Below are 17267 nucleotides of genomic sequence, written 5' to 3'. Positions count from 1 at the left end.
CTGCCTGGGGGTCTCCAGTGGGGCCCCCTGTGGCCCTTGAAGGCTTTGCCCATTTCCCAGAACACTGGGGCTCTGAGCTGTTCCTGCAGCCACAGAGGCCCTTGGCCTGTCCTACTGGCCCCAGGCTGGGGCTGCTGCAGGGCTGTGCTCAGCTCCCAGTGAAAGCAGAGCCTTATCCTCCAGAGGGGCAGCTTGGAGCTCCTCTGGCTGAGGGTCAAGGCACCAGGAATCCCTCAGTGCTCTGGCAGCACAGAGGGCAGAGCCTTGTGGTGTCACCCAGGATTTGGGACCAGCCCATCCGTGATCCTGCTCTGAGCCCTCCTGCCCCAAGGAGCTCAGGAGTGTCCCGGGGCAGAGGTGGCATGTGGAGGTGGTTGAACCATATGAAATATAAACACACTGCCCTAGAGAGAAGCCAAACAATGATATAAAGGTGCTCCCTGGACAGAGAGCAGTCAATGCAGGCAACAATATAAACACACTCCCCTGGGGAGAGAGCAATTAAGACAAACAATTATAAATGTAACCCCCTAAAGGAGAAGCCCTGGCAGGCAGCTCTGCTGTTATGGTGAGGATTTGTGTTCCCCCCATGATGTTTTATGGTTGATATGTTAATCACTTACACCCCATTGGTTCTTTCCCTACTCCCTCCTCTTTACCCGATTTTGATTTTGATCCTTCCCCCATTGGTTCATTTCTCAACCCGATTGGCTCTGATGTTTTACCCCCCTCCTTGCTTTCCCTATATTCCCTCTGTTCCCTCAGCTGCTTTGGCACTTCATCACTGAACTCTAAAGAAGCTGAAAAAAGCCTCCTGTAGAACTCCATAGGAAGGCTCCATCTCTTCCTTCAGCATCACCCTGAAGAGCTGATTTCACTGAAAGAACCACTGAAATCCCCCAGCAGGCAGCCTGTGCCTCTGGGCCATCCTCCTAAGGACACTTCTCCAGGAAGGCGGTGGCACTGTGACAGTGGCACTCACAGCTCGTTGTGCAGTGGCCAGCACTGGGGGCTCAGTTTCTCCTCCAGGACACCATCAGGGGCACACACCCAGGGGTCCCCCGTGTCCCACTGCCACTTCAGCAGCTGTGCACGGAGCACCTGGAGGATGTCAGCATAGCGGGGGTCGGGGGCCAGGTTCTGGCTCTCAGTGGGGTCCCAGCTGTGATCAAAGAGCTCCCAGCGGTCCCTGTAGTAATACTGGTGCAGGGTCTTGCTCCAGTGGGTCTCCTGCCCCGCCCTGGTGCGGTTCAGCAGGTCTTGGAAGGTGGGTGAGATGTAAAAGTCCTGGTCGATGGGGAAGGGCATCTTGTAGTTGAGGTTGTGGACGAGGCGGAGGTGGCGGTGCTGGATGGCTCGCATGGGGTAGTACATGGTCACCTCGTGGTGGCTCTGGCTGCTGAAGGCCGTGTCCCAGGGCTGCTCCGACTCCAGGGCTGGCAGGAGAGACTTCCCAGTGAGCTGCACCTGCCTCTTGCCAAAGATGCTGTAAGCAGGGTAGGGGATGGAGAACCAGTCCAGGATGGTCGGCGTCAGGTCTGGAGGGGAGGAAAGGGGTGTGAGGGGAGGGACAGGCACTGAGGGAAGAAACTCAGCCCCACAGAGGGACAGAGAGGTCCCTGGGGATGGTGTCCCTTGCAGGGGACTCTGTTCTGTCCTCCCTCCTTGCCCTGCCAATGCTGAGGGCTCAGGGCTACCCCCAGCACCCTGAGTTTTGGTGCAGGGAGGGTGGGGAGCAGCCCACATCCCCCAGGCACAGCTGTGCTGCCTCCCTCGCTCAGCTCTTACCCAGGAGGGTGGCGAAGGCAGGGCTGACCCGCCCCCAGCTCCGGGGATGCTCGGGGGAGGAGAGGAGCAGGGGCTGGGCCGTGCCCGAGCGGTACAGGTTGGTCCTGCCCCCGGGGAAGGGGATGCCGTTGTCAGAGGTGTAGATCACCAGGGTGCTGTTGAGGAAACCGGCCTGGCTGAGCTCCTGCAGGACCAGCCCGATCCCTGCGGACAGAGGGGCAGAGCTCAGGGGGGATGGAGGGAGGGGGTGCAGCTCCCCCAGCCCGGCCCAGGGCAGGGCTCCCACCTTGGTCCATGCGGTTGATGGTGGTGTACTGGGCAGCCAGGTCTGCCCGGGCAGCCGGCGTGTCTGGGACAAAGGGAGGCACCTAATGGAGACAGGGAAAGGGGCACAAGGCTGTCACACACCGCTGTGCCTCCAGCAGCTCCTGCTGTGACACTGCAGGCAGTGACACTGCTGGCTCCATCACAGGCTGACATCATGTACAGCCCCACAGAGCCCCAGCAGGATCTCACCTGCACTTCCTCTGGCTGGAAAATCCGCGGTGTCCAGTCAGGGATCCAGCCCATCCCTCTCTCTCCGTTGCCAAATTTCTCACAGAAGGTCCCATACTGGGGCTGGGAGTGCCCGCAGCGATGGGGGTCGTGGAAGGCAACATAGAGGAAGAAAGGCCTGGGGATGGGAAGGGGAATGTGGAGGTGGTGAAGCAGAGGACTGCCCAGAGACCTTCCTGGGGTCAGCAGGACTCTCCCCACCTCATCTGGATATGGGGGGCCAAGAGGTCCCTGTCACCCGGATTTTTCAACCTTCTGATGTTTATATTTTTGTACCTCAGTTTTCTCAAGAATTGTAACATAAATAAAGTGATTGTTTTCACATTCCTCTCTGTGACAGACTTCTAAGTTGACCAGTGAGGTCAGGGAAGTGTCAACTTCATTGCCCAATCAATCGCTGGTCAAACTCCAAAAACTATATAAATAAACCTCCCTCTTTTTTCCTCTCACAATTTAACCGTGTAAATGTAGTTCTTTCGTGTCCATCTAACAACAGGGTTTTTTTGTGACCAGCTGGGCCCTGGGGACACATTTTCAGGTTCCCTGTTCCCAGGATGGAGGAGCTGTCTCACCTCTCGTCCTGGGTCTGCAGGAACCGCCGGACGAGCTCCTTGATGCGGGTGATGTTCCTCCCCACCTGCAGCACCGAGCTGTTCTCCTCTGTGTAGGCAAAGTCGAAGGGGAACACGGCCTGTGGGCCCACGTGCTTCTTCCCAATGATCCCTGGGAGAACAGAGAGGGGCTGTGCCAGGGGGAGTGGGAATGGGGGATGTGGCTGCTGCTGTGTCTGCAGGGACAGGGACAGCCACAGCTCCAGGCAGTGCTCGCCACAGGCTGAACTTTAGGCACCAAGGTGTGTCAGTGGGGTTTGGTGCTCCCTGTCTGTCCCAGCTCTGTCTGTCCCAGCTCTGTGCTGTTCCAGCTCCCTCCTGTCCCAGCTCTGTGCTGTCCCAGCTCCCTGTCAGTCGAGCTCCCTCCTGTCCCACCTCCCCACCTGTCCCACCTCCCCACCTGTCCCATCTCCCTCCTGTCCCACCTCCCCACCTGTCCCATCTCCCCACCTGTCCCAGCTCCCTCCTGTCCCAGTTCCCTGTCTGTCCCACTCCCTCCTGCCCTAACTCCCTCCTGTCCCATCTCCACCCTGTCCCAGCTCACTGTCTATCCCAGTTCTCTTCTGTCCCATCTCCCTCCTGTCCCAGCTCCCTCCTGTCCCTCCCCACCTGTCCCCCTCCCCTGTCCCCGGTCCCCCCTGTCCCCCCCCTGTCCCCGGTCCCCCCTGTCCCCCCCCCCGTCCCCGGTCCCCCCTGTCCCCCCCCTGTCCCCGGTCCCCCCCGTCCCCGGTCCCACCTGTCCGCACTCCGCCGTGGCTCAGCAGGAGGGGGAGGCTCCTGACGCCGTCGAAGGAGCTGAAGTGATGCAGGTCCTGGTGCAGGCCGTACATGCCGCTCTGGTGCTGGGGGCGAGGGAAGGGAGCGCGGGGTGACCAGCCCGGCCCCCAACACCTCCAGCCGTGCCCGTGGCTGTGCGGGGGCCGGCAGGAGCCCCTACCTGCGGCAGGCCGGTCAGGATGCTGGCCCGGCTCGGGGAGCAGCTGCTCACGGAGGTGAAGGCGTTCTGGAAGATCACACTGCGCCGGGACAGCCGGTCCAGGCTCGGGGTCCGGATGGCCGTGTTGTTGTAGGCGCCGCTCTCAAACCCGGCGTCATCGGCTGCGGGGGACACCCATGTGACATCCCCGGGGGACACCGATGTGACACCCCGGGGGACACCGATGTGACACCGGGGATATCCCCGGGGGACACCCATGTGACATCCCCGGGGGACACCGCTGTGACACCGGGGACACCGATGTGACACCGGGGACATGCCCGGGGGACACCGATGTGACACCGGGGACACCCCCGGGGGACACCGCTCTGACACCGGGGACATGCCCGGGGGACACCGCTGTGACACCGGGGACACCCCCGGGGGACACCGCTGTGACACCGGGGACACCCCCGGGCTGCGGGGGGACACAGCCGAGGCGGGGCCCTCCCTGCCCCCCGCGGGAGCCCCAGGGGGCCGCACTCACCCAGGAGCAGCAGCACATTGCGGGCCGGGGTCACCGCGGCTCCTCCGGGGCGGAGAGCGGCCAGGAGCATCAGCAGCGCCCAGGGCCCCATGGCACCGCCACCGGCACCGGGAACAGCAGCGGGGCCCGGCCGCTCCTCCGGCCGCCCCGGCCCCTCCTTATCCCGGTCACATGAGGCGTCCCGGCCGTTCAGATCCGGCGCGGGCGGAGCTCGGAGCCGTGCTGGGCTGTCCCGGGCCGTACCGGGCTGTACCGGGCTGTGCGGGGCTGTACCGGGCTGTACCGGGCTGTGCGGGGCTGTACCGGGCTGTACCGGGCTGTACCGGGCTGTACCGGGCTGTGCCGGGCTGTACCGGGCTGTACCGGGCTGTGCGGGGCTGTACCGGGCTGTACCGGGCTGTACCGGGCTGTGCGGGGCTGTACCGGGCTGTACCGGGCTGTGCGGGGCTGTACCGGGCTGTACCGGGCTGTACCGGGCTGTGCGGGGCTGTACCGGGCTGTGCGGGGCTGTACCGGGCTGTGCCGGGCTGTCCCGGGCTGTCCCGGGCTGTACCGGGCGGGCACCGGCGGCTCCGCTCAGCCCCGGCCCCTCGGGGGTCCTGCCCCAGCCCCTTGGGGGTCCCGCCCCAGCCCCTCGGGGGTCCCGGTCCCCCCGGTCCGGCCCGGGCCATGGCGGGGTCCCGCTGTCCCCGCCCGGCGCTCCCCATCCTGCACTGGCTCCCGCGCTATTCCCGGGCGTGGCTCCCGCTGGACCTGCTGGCCGGGCTGGCCGTGGGACTGACCGCCGTGCCCCAGGCGCTGGCCTACGCTGAGCTGGCCGGGCTGCCCCTGCAGGTCAGTGCCGGGACAGGGGGAGAACCGGGACCGCCGGGAACGGGCAGCCTGGGGAACAAGGGCTGGGGGACCAGGGCAGGGGAACAAGGGCAGGGGAACAGGGGCTGGGGAACAAGGGCAGGGGAACAGGGGCTGGGGAACAAGGGCAGGGGAACAGGGGCTGGGGAACAAGGGCAGGGGAACAGGGGCTGGGGAACAAGGGCAGGGGAACAGGGGCTGGGGAACAAGGGCAGGGGAACAAGGGCTGGGGGACAAGGGCTGGGAGACAAGGGCTGGGGGACCAGGGGCTGGGGAACAAGGGCTGGGGAACAAGGGCTGGGGGACAAGGGCTGGGGGAACAAGGGCTGGGGAACAAGGGCTGGGGAACAAGGATTGGCACTGTGCAGTCGCCCATTTCCCAGGCAGGATCCCCATTTCCCGGGCAGGGTCCCCATTCCCAGACAGGATCCCCATTCCCCAGGCAGGATCCCCATTTCCCGGGCAGGATCCCCATTTCCTGGGCAGGATCCCCATTCCCCAGGCAGGATCCCCATTCCCCAGGCAGGATCCCATGGGTGTTCCAAGGCCCCTGGAATGAGCAGAGCCCAGCCCAGCCCTCGCAGTCCAGGAGGTTTCTGTCCTCTCCCCGCTCCCTGGGCTGTGCCATTGCCCTTTTGTCCCCTGCAGTACGGCCTCTACTCCTCCTTCATGGGCTGCTTCGTCTACTGCCTCCTGGGCACGGCCAAGGACGTGACGCTGGGTCCCACGGCCATCATGTCCCTGCTGGTGTCCTCGTACACCTTCCACCAGCCCGGCTATGCCGTTCTCCTGGCCTTCCTCTCCGGCTGCATTCAGCTGGCCATGGGGCTCCTGCACCTCGGTGAGAGGCTCTTGCCGTGCACAGATGTTTGTTTGTACAGCCTGTGGTTGTTCCTGCCTCCTCTGTGCTCTCTGGGACAGCTCCCTGTGCACACACTGGGCTCAGGAGTGTGCTCACTGCCTCCCATCCCATGCAGGATTCCTCCTGGATTTCATTTCCTGCCCTGTCATTAAAGGGTTTACATCAGCTGCTTCCATCACCATTAGCTTCAACCAAGTCAAGGTAGGATCTGCGTGCCCTGGGTGCCTCCCCAGCTCTCTCCCCGTGCTGTGGAACTGGGATATTTGGCACCAGGCTGGGCCGTGTGCTCGGTGCTGGAGGAAGGAGCCCCAAACCTCCCTGCCTGTGGTTCTGCTGTGTCCCTGAGCGCTCTGCTCTGAGCAGACCCAGCTGAGCACACCCTCTGCTGGTGACCAGCTGGTGGCACCCAGGACACCATTGGGAAAACATTGGATCTGGTCACTTGCAGGAGGCACTGGGCCATTCTCTGGCACTGTGGGTTTGCAAATTTGGAAGCTGAGGGGGGTTTAGCAGCCCCAGCAGCTCCTGTCTGGGCTCTCGGGGATCTGAGGCTCTGCTGGGCTGCCACACTTCCCTTGTGGTTAACCCAAATCAGAGCCTGGGGCAGGGCTGGAGCCGGCGTTGGCCAATGGCTGCGGTCACAGCCCGCCTGTCACCAGGCTCTGTCTCCTGCACAGAACCTCCTGGGGCTGCAGGGCATCCCGAGGCAGTTCTTCCTGCAGGTCTATGAGACGCTGAGGAGGATTGGGGAGACCAGGTCAGCACCATCCCTGCCCTGCTCTGTCCCCTGCAGCTGCAGCATCTTGGGCTCTGCTTCGCTCCCCTTCTCTTTGGCCACACCCTGAACTGATTTCTGTGTCTCTGTGTCTCTGTGACACAACCCCCCTCCCCTGGGGCTTTGTGGGAGCTCTCCCTGAGCCCACAGCCTGTTTGGGGTGGCACTGCTGTGCCTCTTGCAGGCCTGGGGACGCTGTGCTGGGGCTGAGCTGCCTGGCTGCACTGGCAGGGCTCCGGGCCATGAAGAGCCGCCTGCCCCGAGCTGGCCCTGCAGAGCCTCTGGCTGTCAGGATCAGCTACCTGATTGTCTGGATCTGTGCCACAGGTGTGCCTGCTGTCCCCTGCCCCGTCCCCTCCGGGGGGCTCGTCCCTTTGGGTCAGGGAGGACAGAGCCTGACACTGGTAAAGCCCAGGCTGGCAGGAGGTCAGGGAGGACAGAGTCCCAAGGGTGCTGCCCCTGTGCCCCTTCCCAAGGCTCGGGAGTCCTCAGCAGCTCAGACACCCATGTCCTGCCCCCTCCTGCTGCCCTGGGCTCCGGGCAGCTTCCACAGGTGCTCTCTCCACTCCCACAGCACGCAATGCTCTCGTTGTCCTGTTTGCTGGCCTGGTGGCTTATTCCTTCCAGGTGATGGGCTCCCAGCCCTTCAGGCTCACGGGCAGCATCCCCCGGGGCCTCCCCGCCCTGCAGCCACCCCCGTTCTCCCTGGCAGCGCCCAACGGCACCGTCCCCTTCCTCAGCATGGTGCAGGTGGGTGCTGGCACCTCCCCAGGGGCTGCTCTGCCCCTTCCTGCCTGTGCTGGGTCCAGCCTGCCCTGACTGGATCCTTCCCTCCCAGGACATGGGGGTCGGGCTGGCCGTGGTGCCTCTCATGGGCCTGCTGGAGACCATCGCCATCGCCAAGGCTTTCGGTAGGGTGTGCCAGGGTCCTGCTCACAGGGGGGTGTCTGTGGGGGCTCAGGGTCCTGGGGAGGGTCTGAAAGGGCTCGGGGTGCTGGGGAGGGGGTCTGCAAGGGCTTGAGGTGCTGGGGAGGGTCTCTGCAGGAGTTTGGGGTGCTGGGGAGGGTCTCTGCAGGAGTTTGGGGTGCTGGGGAAGGTGCTATTCCCTCCTGGGGAAGGGCAGTGGGAGAGACTGGGCTCCAGTTTGTAGCATGGGCTGGCAGGAGGGGTCCTGTGGGGTGCACAGCTGAATTTTGCCCAGGTGGGTGTTGTCTCAGGGGTGCCAGGACAGGGCCCACACTGTCCCAGTCGCTGCTCCGTGTGCGTGGCAGGTCGTGCCTGTGGGAACCTCAGGCCAACACCAACATCTCCTTTCAGCCTCACAGAATGGTTACAAGATTGACCCCAACCAGGAGCTGCTGGCTTTGGGTAAGAGCTGCTTGGTCAGGAGGGCAGGGCTGGGGCTCTGGCCCCAGCACTACCTGAGATCCCCATCTGGGCAGTCCTGCCTCCACCTGAACTTTTCCCTTCCTTCCCTTGCATGCTGCCCCCACCCCAGGCAGTGACAGCTCAGGAATTTCCAGAACAGGCTGAGTCACTCCTGCACGGAGAGGGTCATGACGGGGACACAGACACAGCAGTGCCTCCCCAGCCCCTCTCCTTGTCTCCTCAGGTGTTGCCAATGTCCTGGGCTCCTTTGTCTCCTCGTTCCCCATCACGGGCAGCTTTGGCCGGTGGGTAGCAGGAGGGGGAGCAGGGCTCTCCCTGGGGCTGCGTGGGGAGGGAGCTCTGCAAGATCTTGAGTGAAGACTCTGCTGACCCCAGTGGGCCCCTGAGCTCCTGTCCTGGCCCCCAGCTGCCCACCTTGGTGGCTGGGCTATGTGTGTGTCCCTGTGGCCACCTTCCCTTCTGCTGGGCCACCTCCCTCCTGCTGTGTTGTCCTGCAGTGGGCTGGAGGCCAGGGCTCACTCCTGTTCCTCCCTGGTGGGGCAGGTGGCTCTCCTGGGTGGGGTCTTTGGGCAGAGGGCAGCCCCCAGCCCCCAGGCCCTGCACAGCCTGGCATGTGTGTGTTTGCATTTCAGGACAGCGGTGAACGCTCAGTCAGGGGTGTGCACCCCTGCGGGAGGGCTGGTCACAGGTACAGCCCTGCCCTGCCCTGCCCTTCCCCTGCCCCTGGGCTGCTCCCTGTGCCAGGGACCCCTGGGTGCCAGGGACCCCTGGGTGCCAGAGACCCCTGGGTGTCAGGGTGCCCGTGGCTCATGGTCCCCCTCCTGCAGGTGCCCTGGTGCTGCTGTCCCTGGCCTACCTCACCTCTCTGTTCTATTTCATCCCCAAAGCGGCGCTGGCCGCCGTCATCATCTCGGCCGTGGTGCCCATGTTCGACGCTGACATCTTCCTGACGCTCTGGAGGGTTAAGAGTGAGGGCATCCTTCGGGAACGGGCAATGCCCCTGTTAGGGAAACTTCCCAGCCCTCCAGGAGCCGCTCTGGCAGCCACACTCACCCCCCTGAGCTGGGACAGAGGCCCCTTCAGGCTCCCCCCTGCCCCACTCACACAGACCAGGTTTCCCATAGCAGAGTCTCAGACGTCCAGATCCTTAAAATAATTTAATTATGGTGCCATAACAAAATAACAGAATAACAGCCCGCGTTGGGTGTTTCTGAGGAGGGATTCAGAACAAAAGGGCCTATGAGCTTTTATCCCTTTATCCATGCACAGACATGCGAAAATCTGGGGGTGGTTGGCAGGGCCCCCTCTCTGAGTGTCCCATAACTATCTCTGAGTGTCCTGTCATTGTGTCTGAATGTCCCATCCCTGTCCCTGAGTGTCCCATCCCTGTCTCTGAGTGTCCCATCCCTGTCTCTGAGTGTCCCATCCCTGTCTCTGAGTGTCCCATCCCTGTCTCTGAGTGTCCTATGGCACCAGGACCAGCCACAGTCGAGCCTGGCTTCTCTCTCCTGCAGGGCTGGACCTTGTCCCCCTCTGTGTGACATTCCTGCTCTGCTTCTGGGAGATCCAGTACGGGATCGTGGCCGGGGTGCTGCTCTCTGGGGTTCTCCTGCTCTACTCCATTGCCAGGCCCCCCATAAAGGTGGGCTTCACCCCTGCCCTTGGCTGTGCTGGGAGGGGGCTCCTGGGGGCAGTGTTGGGGTGCAGGATGCTCCTCACCTCTTCCTGCTGCCAGGGGCACAGCACAGGGACCCCTTTCAGAGAGCAGGAGGACAGGAACATCCTCAAATTGGAGAGCAGGAGAGGGAGGCATCACTGTCCCTGTCCTGCTGACACTGGGGAGTGTATGCAGGAGAGTTTTCCCTGGGGAATAGGGGCTCCTGCCTCTCCCACTCCCCCCAGGAGGACAGCGAGTGACACAGACAGTTGTCCCTGCCTGGGGAAGGTCGCACTGAGCTCCCTGTGACTCCTGTCCCTCCGCAGGTGTCGGAGGGGGCAGTGCTGCTGGTTCAGCCCGGGGGCAGCCTGCACTTCCCTGCCGTGGAGCACCTGCGGGGCGCCGTGTGCAGCCGAGCTCTGGCAGGTACTGTGCTCCCAGCCTGTCCTGGGGACACGGCTGTCACCGCCTGCATCGCCTTGTGTGGGTGCCAAATGCTGCCCAGCCCCAAGGGCTGCGGGGGCAGGCGGTGACAGCCCAGCTGTCCCACCCCTGCCCCGGCTCTGAGGGCTGTGACCCCTGGGCTGGTCATTTCTGGGCTGGTCAGGGCCGTGACCTTGTGCTCTTCCAGCAGCATCCCCACCGCGCTCGGTCATCCTGGACTGCTGCCACATCAGCAGCATCGATTACACGGCGGTGCTGGGGCTGGCAGAGCTGCTGCAGGAGCTGCGTGGGCACGGCCTCTCGCTGGCCTTCTGTGGCCTCCAGGTGTGTGGGACCTCGGCTGGTCCACCCTGGGCCTGGGGAGGGTGTGGTGATGGGCTCAGCCCCCTGCCCTCCCCGGGCTCTGCTCTGCTGGCACCATCACCATCCTTCATTTCACGGCTGGGATGGCTGGGGCTCTGCCCTGGAGGGATGGAAGTGCCCAGCACTCCCCCAGCCCAGCTTTCTCTGCCCTCAGGACCCTGTTCTCCAAGTCCTCCTGTCTGCAGACTTAGAAGGGTTCCAGCATTTTCCCAGCTGGGAGGAGGCAGGTGAGGCTCTGGGCTGCTCTCCAAGGGCAGGGTGGCTCTGGAGGACACCCATGGGGGTCTGACCTGTCCAGCTGCAGTGTGGGGGCTGCAGGGGCTCCTGGGAGGGTGAGCTGGAGCCCCCCTGAAGAATTGGGTCTCCCCAGCCTTGGGGATTTATGGTGAGCTCTGGTGGTTCAGCCCAGCAGCAGCTCAGCACCACAGAGCCCTTCACTCCCCCTGCAGAGGGATGGGACAGAAGCAGAGAAAAGGTCAAACTCTTGGGCTGAGATGGTGGAGGTTTAATAGGACCTTATTATAATTTTCCTTTAAATGGAAAATAAAAGGAAAATTATAATAACGATAAAGGAATATCCAGAGTGAGTGATGCCCAGGCTGCTTGCTCACCACCCACTGAGCAATGCCCAAATTTCCTTCAGCACCATTCCCTGTGCTCTGCAACATCCTCTGGGCCTGGGGCAGCTCTCCTGCCTCTGCCCCTCCCAGGCAGCCTGAGGAGTCCTTGGCTCAGTGTAAGCAGCAGCTGAGCCATCAGCCTGTTATCAACAGGACTCTCATCCTCAATCCAAACACAGCTCTGGACCCTGGGAAGAAAATTTACTGTCCCAGGCAGAGATGAGCCCTGGGCTGACTCTGCTTCCCCCCTTCCTGTCCCAGCACAGTGCAGGGGAGCAGAGCTGGGGGACAGCAGGGCAGAGCCCTTCACCAGCCCTGCCGAGAGCACGGGGCTCATCCAGTGACACCAGTTTGGGCTGAACCTCCTGTGACACCCCAGTGACACCCCAGTGACACCAAGACACTCCGTGGAGCCACCTGCCCCTGCCAGGCCTGTGGGGATGGGCTGTCCCCATGTCCCACAGCAGATGGACAGAGCAGCACCAGCCTGGTGCTGTCCCCTGTCACCGTGACCAGAGCAAAGCCATCCTTCCTCCAGGGAGCTGCTGGCTTTTTTTTAAACAACTGTTTTAATTCTGGGCCACTCCAGTGGTGATGCAGGATGTGCTCTCATCACCTCCAAACAGACATGGGGGCTCAGCCTCCAGCTCTGGGAGGGGAAAACCTCTGGGACTGTGCCCCTTACTGATTTTTATCCTCACTTATCTTTTTTATCCTTATCTTTTTTGGTGAGATATTGTGCCAAACACGGCTCTGGGTCAGGGCTGGGCTGTGCCCAGCTCTGTGACAGGGACAACACCTGCTGGGGCTGGGCAGGGTCGGGAATTCAGATTTCCCTGAACAGCCCTGCCTCGACAGCGAGAGTGTAATAAATGACAAATCACTAATGAGTCGGTGTGATCTCTGCCTTCCTGAGGGAAAGCTTTTTGCTGCTGTGTGGGAAGGGGGAGGTTACCTCCTGGGTGCTGCCGAGGAAAAGAAACTGAAACCAGCCTGGGGCTGTGCCCGTGAGCCGAGCCCTGGGGCGGGTTCTGGCACAGCTCCGGCTGCTGGAGGTGCTGGGAGGGGAACGGAGGTGCTGGGAGGGAGCCACACACCTGCCAGGACCTGCCCTGGGGCCACACACCTGCCAGGACCTGTCCTGGGGCCACACACCTGCCAGGACCTGCCCTAGGGCCACACACCTGCCAGGACCTGCCCTGGGGCCACACACCTGCCAGGACCGCCGGGACCTGCCCTGGGGCCACACACCTGCCAGGACCGCCGGGACCTGTCCTGGGGCCACACACCTGCCAGGACCTGCCCTGGGGCCACACACCTGCCAGGACCGCCGGGACCTGCCCGGGACAAGGCTGAGCTGTGAGTTCCCTGCTGCACCACGGGGATGCTGCGGGGGGAAAACGGGGATGGGGAAAACGGGCACGGGGGAAAACGGGCCGGTTGTTTAGGAATATGTGTGTGCTCAAAGCTGTGTGGGGTCAGCGCTGCTGGAACAGCCCTCGGCTCGCTCCCGGTTGGGTCCGGGATGAAGCACCAGCCGTGTCTCTATTTTGACTGTCGAATCTGCTTTTGATTATCGGGTCCAGCACAAAGTGCTCTCCTCCTCGTCCTGCCGGTGCTGCCGGGGGTCCTGTCCTCTCCCTGTCCTCGGGGGACCCTGCACTGGGTGATGGTGGGGGGATGCTCGGGGGGCACCCGGCCCCGAGGGATGCTCGGGGGGCACCCGGCCCCGAGGGATGCCCGGCGGGGCGGGGCCGTGCAGACCCGCCCGGGGGCGGCGGCCGGGGCGGATTGGCGGGAGCTCCGGCCTGGGCGGGACCGTCACTGCAAAAGCGAAAGTTGGCGGCTCGGCGGAGAAACGAAACTTGCCTGGGCGGGAGTCGGCGGAGCCGCAGGACGGGCGGGCGCTGCAGGTGCCGGTGCCGGTGCCCGGTCTGTCGGTGAGTAGCGCTGCCGGGGCTGGCGGGACGGGGAGCTGGGCTGGGGGCTCCGGTGCGGGCCGGGGGCAGCCAAGGGTCCGGCACCTCCCGGAGCCCCCATTTCCCCGGTGCGCCCTGATCCCCTCCGGTGCGTCCCCGGGAACTCCCATCTCCTTCCCGTTCGCCCGGGACGCCACTGCCCCGCGGTGCCGCCGGTTCTCCCCCGGTTCTCCCGGTGTTCTCCCCGGTGCCCCCCGCCCCGTGTCTCCTCCGCTTCTCCCCGGTGTCACTCCCCGGTGTCCCCCCCCCCGGTTCTCCCGGTGTTCTCTCTCGGTTCTCTCCGGTGTCCTCCCCGGTGTCCCCCCCCGGTTTTCCCGGTGTCCCCCCCCGGTTTTCCCGGTGTCCCCCCCCGGTTTTCCCGGTGTCCCCCCCCGGTGTCCCCGCCCTGTGCCCCCCCCCAGGCTCTCCCGGCGCCCCCCGGGAGCCGCGCTAGCCCCGCCCCTCACATCATATAACTGCTTCATTTGCATACGGCCGCCGCTTCGCCGCGCCATTGGTCCATCGGCTCTGCTGTTTTGCATATCCCCGAGGGGGCGGAGATCCGCCAATCCGCGGGGAGGAAGAGAGGCGTTATTTGCATACAGGCCACGCCCAGTTAACGGGTCAGCGCCGCCCCGGGCGGGGCCAGGCCGGGCAGTGACTCTCGGCGGTATCGCGTGTTCGAGACCCGCTCCGGACCACGGGCCGGCTCTGGGACCGCTCCCGGCCCTGGCCCCGATTCGGGACCTGCTCCCGACCCTAGCGCAGCCCTGGGACCGGGACCGGCCACGGCCCGGCTCCAGGATCTGTCCCAGCTCTGGTTCCCCTCCCGGCTACGCCCAGCCCCGGTTCGGGCCCGCTCCCGGCCGCGGCCCGGCCCTGGTCCCGCTGCCAGCCCCGGCGGTGGAACAAGGCTCCCGGCCTTGGGCCAGCCCCAGGCAGGGTTCGGGGAAGGGGAGCCCGGCCCTCAGCCCTGTCTGTGTTTATTTTAGTCTGTGGGCGCTGTGGTTCATTCCCCCCGCGCTCCCAGCCCGGCTCTGGGTGTCGCGGGTTCCCCACAGTCCCTCAGGCGGGGAGAGGCCCTGACAGGCTCTGTGGCCTCAGGCTGTGTCCGTGTCTGTCCCCCCTGGGCTCCTGCAGCTCCCAGGGCTGGCCTGGGGCTGCACACTGACTCACAGTGACCACAGGTCACTGACCCACTGACCAGAGGTCACTGACACTGCCCGTGTCACCTCTGTCCCTGTGGCTCTCCCTGCCCGGCTCCTTCCACGCCGCTCTTGTCCCAAACTCTCCTCCCGGCCTCTCCTCTCAGCCTCCCCTGCCATTCCCGACTCTCACTTTTTTTTGTGGTTTTCTCTCACCCGAGATTCCAAAGGTTTGTGTGGGGTCGAGAGAGTGTTTTTCCCTCTTGACCTCTGAAGGATTTAGGGTTTGCTGTCTGACTCTGTCTCTGTGTTCTGTGCTGAGCTCGGTGTGAGAATGATGAGGAGTCTCAAGGTCTTGGTTTTCTGGTTTCTTGTGTTGTTTATTAATTCTTATCTTACAATTGTCTGTGTCCGGCAAGGTGTTCACAGCAGCCTGGACACGATGGGACTCCCCCCGTGATGGGAGGTCGCTACCTCTTATACAGATAACTACATACCCATTATTTACAATTCTGTGTCAATGTCTATCACCTACACTAACAGGGTTATTTCTACTCTGACCCAATCCACTTTGTGCCCACGTCACTACAGGAGATGGATGCCAAGGGAGAAGAAGAAGAACCCAGGGCACCGCCCTAAAATCTCCATTTTGTCCCTTTGCATCTACACTCTAAAAATCCCAAAACTACAAAATCACTTCTGCACAGTGATAACTACACTACTCTCAGTAACACCTTTGTGACTTGCAATTCTTCTCTCTGTTGGATGTTTTTCTCATGGACCAAAATCAAAGCCTGTGTCCTCCTGGGCTCTGTGCCAGGCAAACCCCCCTGGGCAGACCCCAAACCCCCCTGGGCAGACCCCAAACCCCCCTGCACAGACCCCAGACCCTCTTTTTGGGGTCCCAGGTCTCTCTAACGAGGTCTGTGACTTCCCAGGGCGCCCAGAGGGATGCCCTGGACTCCCAACACCTGAGCAGAGTTTTCCTCACTCTGCAGATACAGAAGTGATTCACTTGCTGACACATCCTGCACACAGTCTCCACACTCAGCTCTCTCCAGTGTTGAAATAGTTTCTGTTTTGCCAATGAAGTAGTGCTGGTTTTTATTAAAAGACTGTCCTTGACAACGGCATTTCCAATTTGCAACTTGTTGTTAGATTTAGAACTTGCCCCTGAATTGTGTTTGACAACACACCCATTCTGTCTCTGAGCAGGGGCAGAATCGAGTACACAACATGGTTATACTCAGGGAAATGTTTCCTAATCCTTTATTTGTTTAAGACTGAATGACCTGGGTCACCAGAATGGCTTTTGCTTTGCTGACAGAAAGAAGTGGGGATCCTAGAAAAGCACACTAAATCAGAATCAAGGTGCTGCAATCCCAACAGAGTCAGTTCTTAGCAGATCCCTCTTCACTCCAGCATGGCAGGGTGACAAACCTGGGCTCTCCAGCTCTGAAATCTCTGTAGGAAGAACATCCAAAGTAGCTGAGGCTCAAAGCTTTTGCTCTCAGAATTGGGGTGGAGGCAGTGTGGAGAGGGCTGTGAATCCCCTGCAGAAGGGACAGATCTGCTCTGCTGCCTGGCTGGGCCTGGAGCTGCCCTCCCACGGGTTTTTGAAGGACTGGATAAAGCTGTGAAGATAAAAAGGGAGGTTCCTCTGCCTTCCTGGAAAGGCCTTGCATGAATGGGAGCAGTGACAGTGCCACCCCAGAGGGCTGTGCCAGCTGGGGCTGCCCCTGCCCTGTCACTGGGCTCCAGGCACAGGGAGGTGGTTGCCAGAGCTGCTGTGTCTGTCTGCAGGAGGGGCAGGGATGGAGCTCTACCTCCCTGCTGTGGTGCCTTCATTATTTCTGCAGCTGGCAGGGCCTTGGGGAGGGCAGGGGCTGCACAGGGACAGTGGTGGCATTGCTGGTGGGAGCTGAACAGGGGACAGCAAACAGCTCCTGTGTGTTCATGTCCCGACTCTGGCTGGGACAGTTTATTGTTCCCAGGAGTGGGTTCAGAGCTGTGTTTGGATTGAGGATGAGAGTCCTGTTGATAACAGGCTGATGGCTCAGCTGCTGCTTACACTGAGCCAAGGACTCCTCAGGCTGCCTGGGAGGGGCAGAGGCAGGAGAGCTGCCCCAGGGCCCAGGGGGATGTTGCAGAGCACAGGGAATGGTGCTGAAGGAAATTTGGGCATTGCTCAGTGGGTGGTGAGCAAGCAGCCTGTGCATCACTCACTCTGGATATTCCTTTATTGTTATTATAATTTTCCTTTTCTTTTCCTATTAAACTATTTATTTCAACCCATAAGTTTTGCCTGTTTTTCTGGTTTTCTCCCCCATCCAGGGGCTTGGAGTGACCTGGTGCAGTGCAAGGTGTCCCTGCCTGTGGCAGGGGTGGAACGAGATGAGCTTTAATGTCCCTTCCAACCCAAACCATCCTGCAGCCCCACTGTGGGGTGAGTTTCCAGTTTAACAATTAATTTCCCTCCATTGCAGAGAGAAGAGAAGTGCAGGTCCCTCCAGTCCCTGATGCAGAGGAGGAGGTGAAGGGAGAAGGTTTTGCTGAAACAAAGGAGACCGAGGGCGATGGACGGAGCAGGAGCTCTGCCCAGCACCTCAGACACCACAGCTGGCTCTGCAGGTGCATCTCCTTCCTCTGCTGAGACATGGAAAGAGGAAGAGGAATCCTCAGAGCTGGGCTATCTCACAGCTCCAGAGGAGGACACAGAGCCCTCAGCTCTGTGTGGGGCTGGCGACTCTGCTGATGTGGCCTCTCCACTGAAGAAGGTGAGGAT

General features: G+C 62.2%; 3 protein-coding genes across 3 annotated transcripts in view; 2 read left to right on the top strand and 1 right to left on the bottom strand.

Annotated features, from left to right (window-relative positions):
* Positions 1-405: 405 nt before the first annotated feature.
* SGSH (N-sulfoglucosamine sulfohydrolase) lies at positions 406-4516 on the bottom strand. The gene is made up of 8 exons (XM_083874435.1): positions 4418-4516; positions 3892-4052; positions 3691-3796; positions 2916-3066; positions 2305-2461; positions 2075-2156; positions 1789-1992; positions 406-1538 (listed from the first exon to the last, which is right to left on the bottom strand). The coding sequence occupies exons 1-8, from the start codon at positions 4506-4508 to the stop codon at positions 979-981; spliced, it is 1512 nt and encodes a 503-aa protein (XP_083730561.1). The 5' UTR covers positions 4509-4516; the 3' UTR covers positions 406-978.
* Positions 4517-5086: 570 nt separating this feature from the next.
* Positions 5087-12157, top strand: SLC26A11 (solute carrier family 26 member 11; the record flags this gene model as incomplete). The annotated part of the gene is made up of 16 exons (XM_083874724.1): positions 5087-5251; positions 5918-6110; positions 6247-6332; positions 6809-6888; positions 7091-7233; positions 7481-7656; positions 7745-7817; positions 8224-8274; positions 8519-8579; positions 8928-8983; positions 9123-9263; positions 9810-9937; positions 10279-10378; positions 10587-10720; positions 10914-10986; positions 11641-12157. 16 exons carry the CDS (start codon positions 5087-5089, stop codon positions 11721-11723), a joined length of 1743 nt encoding a protein of 580 aa, XP_083730850.1. The 3' UTR covers positions 11724-12157.
* A 1074-nt stretch (positions 12158-13231) lies between these two features.
* RNF213 (ring finger protein 213) overlaps positions 13232-17267 on the top strand; it is a 46197-nt gene continuing 42161 nt past the window's right edge. The window contains exons 1-2 of the mRNA XM_083874723.1: positions 13232-13319; positions 16969-17259. Coding sequence (XP_083730849.1) covers positions 17059-17259 — 201 coding nt within the window. The 5' untranslated portion in view covers positions 13232-13319; positions 16969-17058. The remainder of the gene's footprint in view (positions 13320-16968; positions 17260-17267) is intronic.

The sequence above is a fragment of the Zosterops lateralis genome, assembly GCF_965231275.1.
Source record: "Zosterops lateralis genome assembly, chromosome: 18".
Taxonomy (NCBI): Eukaryota; Metazoa; Chordata; class Aves; order Passeriformes; family Zosteropidae; genus Zosterops; species Zosterops lateralis.
Note: the sequence above shows the minus strand (reverse complement) of the source record. Positions and strands in the feature narration are given on the sequence as shown.

Coding starts and splice junctions, on each gene's coding strand:
- SGSH (XM_083874435.1), bottom strand. CDS start 4,508: ATGGGGCCCTGGGCGCTGCTGATGCTCCTGGCCGCTCTCCGCCCCGGA. Junction 2,462..2,915: donor CTGCAGACCCAGGACGAGAG/GTGAGACAGCTC, acceptor TCCCATCCCCAG/GCCTTTCTTCCTCTATGTTG. Junction 1,539..1,788: donor TGCCTTCGCCACCCTCCTGG/GTAAGAGCTGAG, acceptor CCTCCCCTCCAG/ACCTGACGCCGACCATCCTG.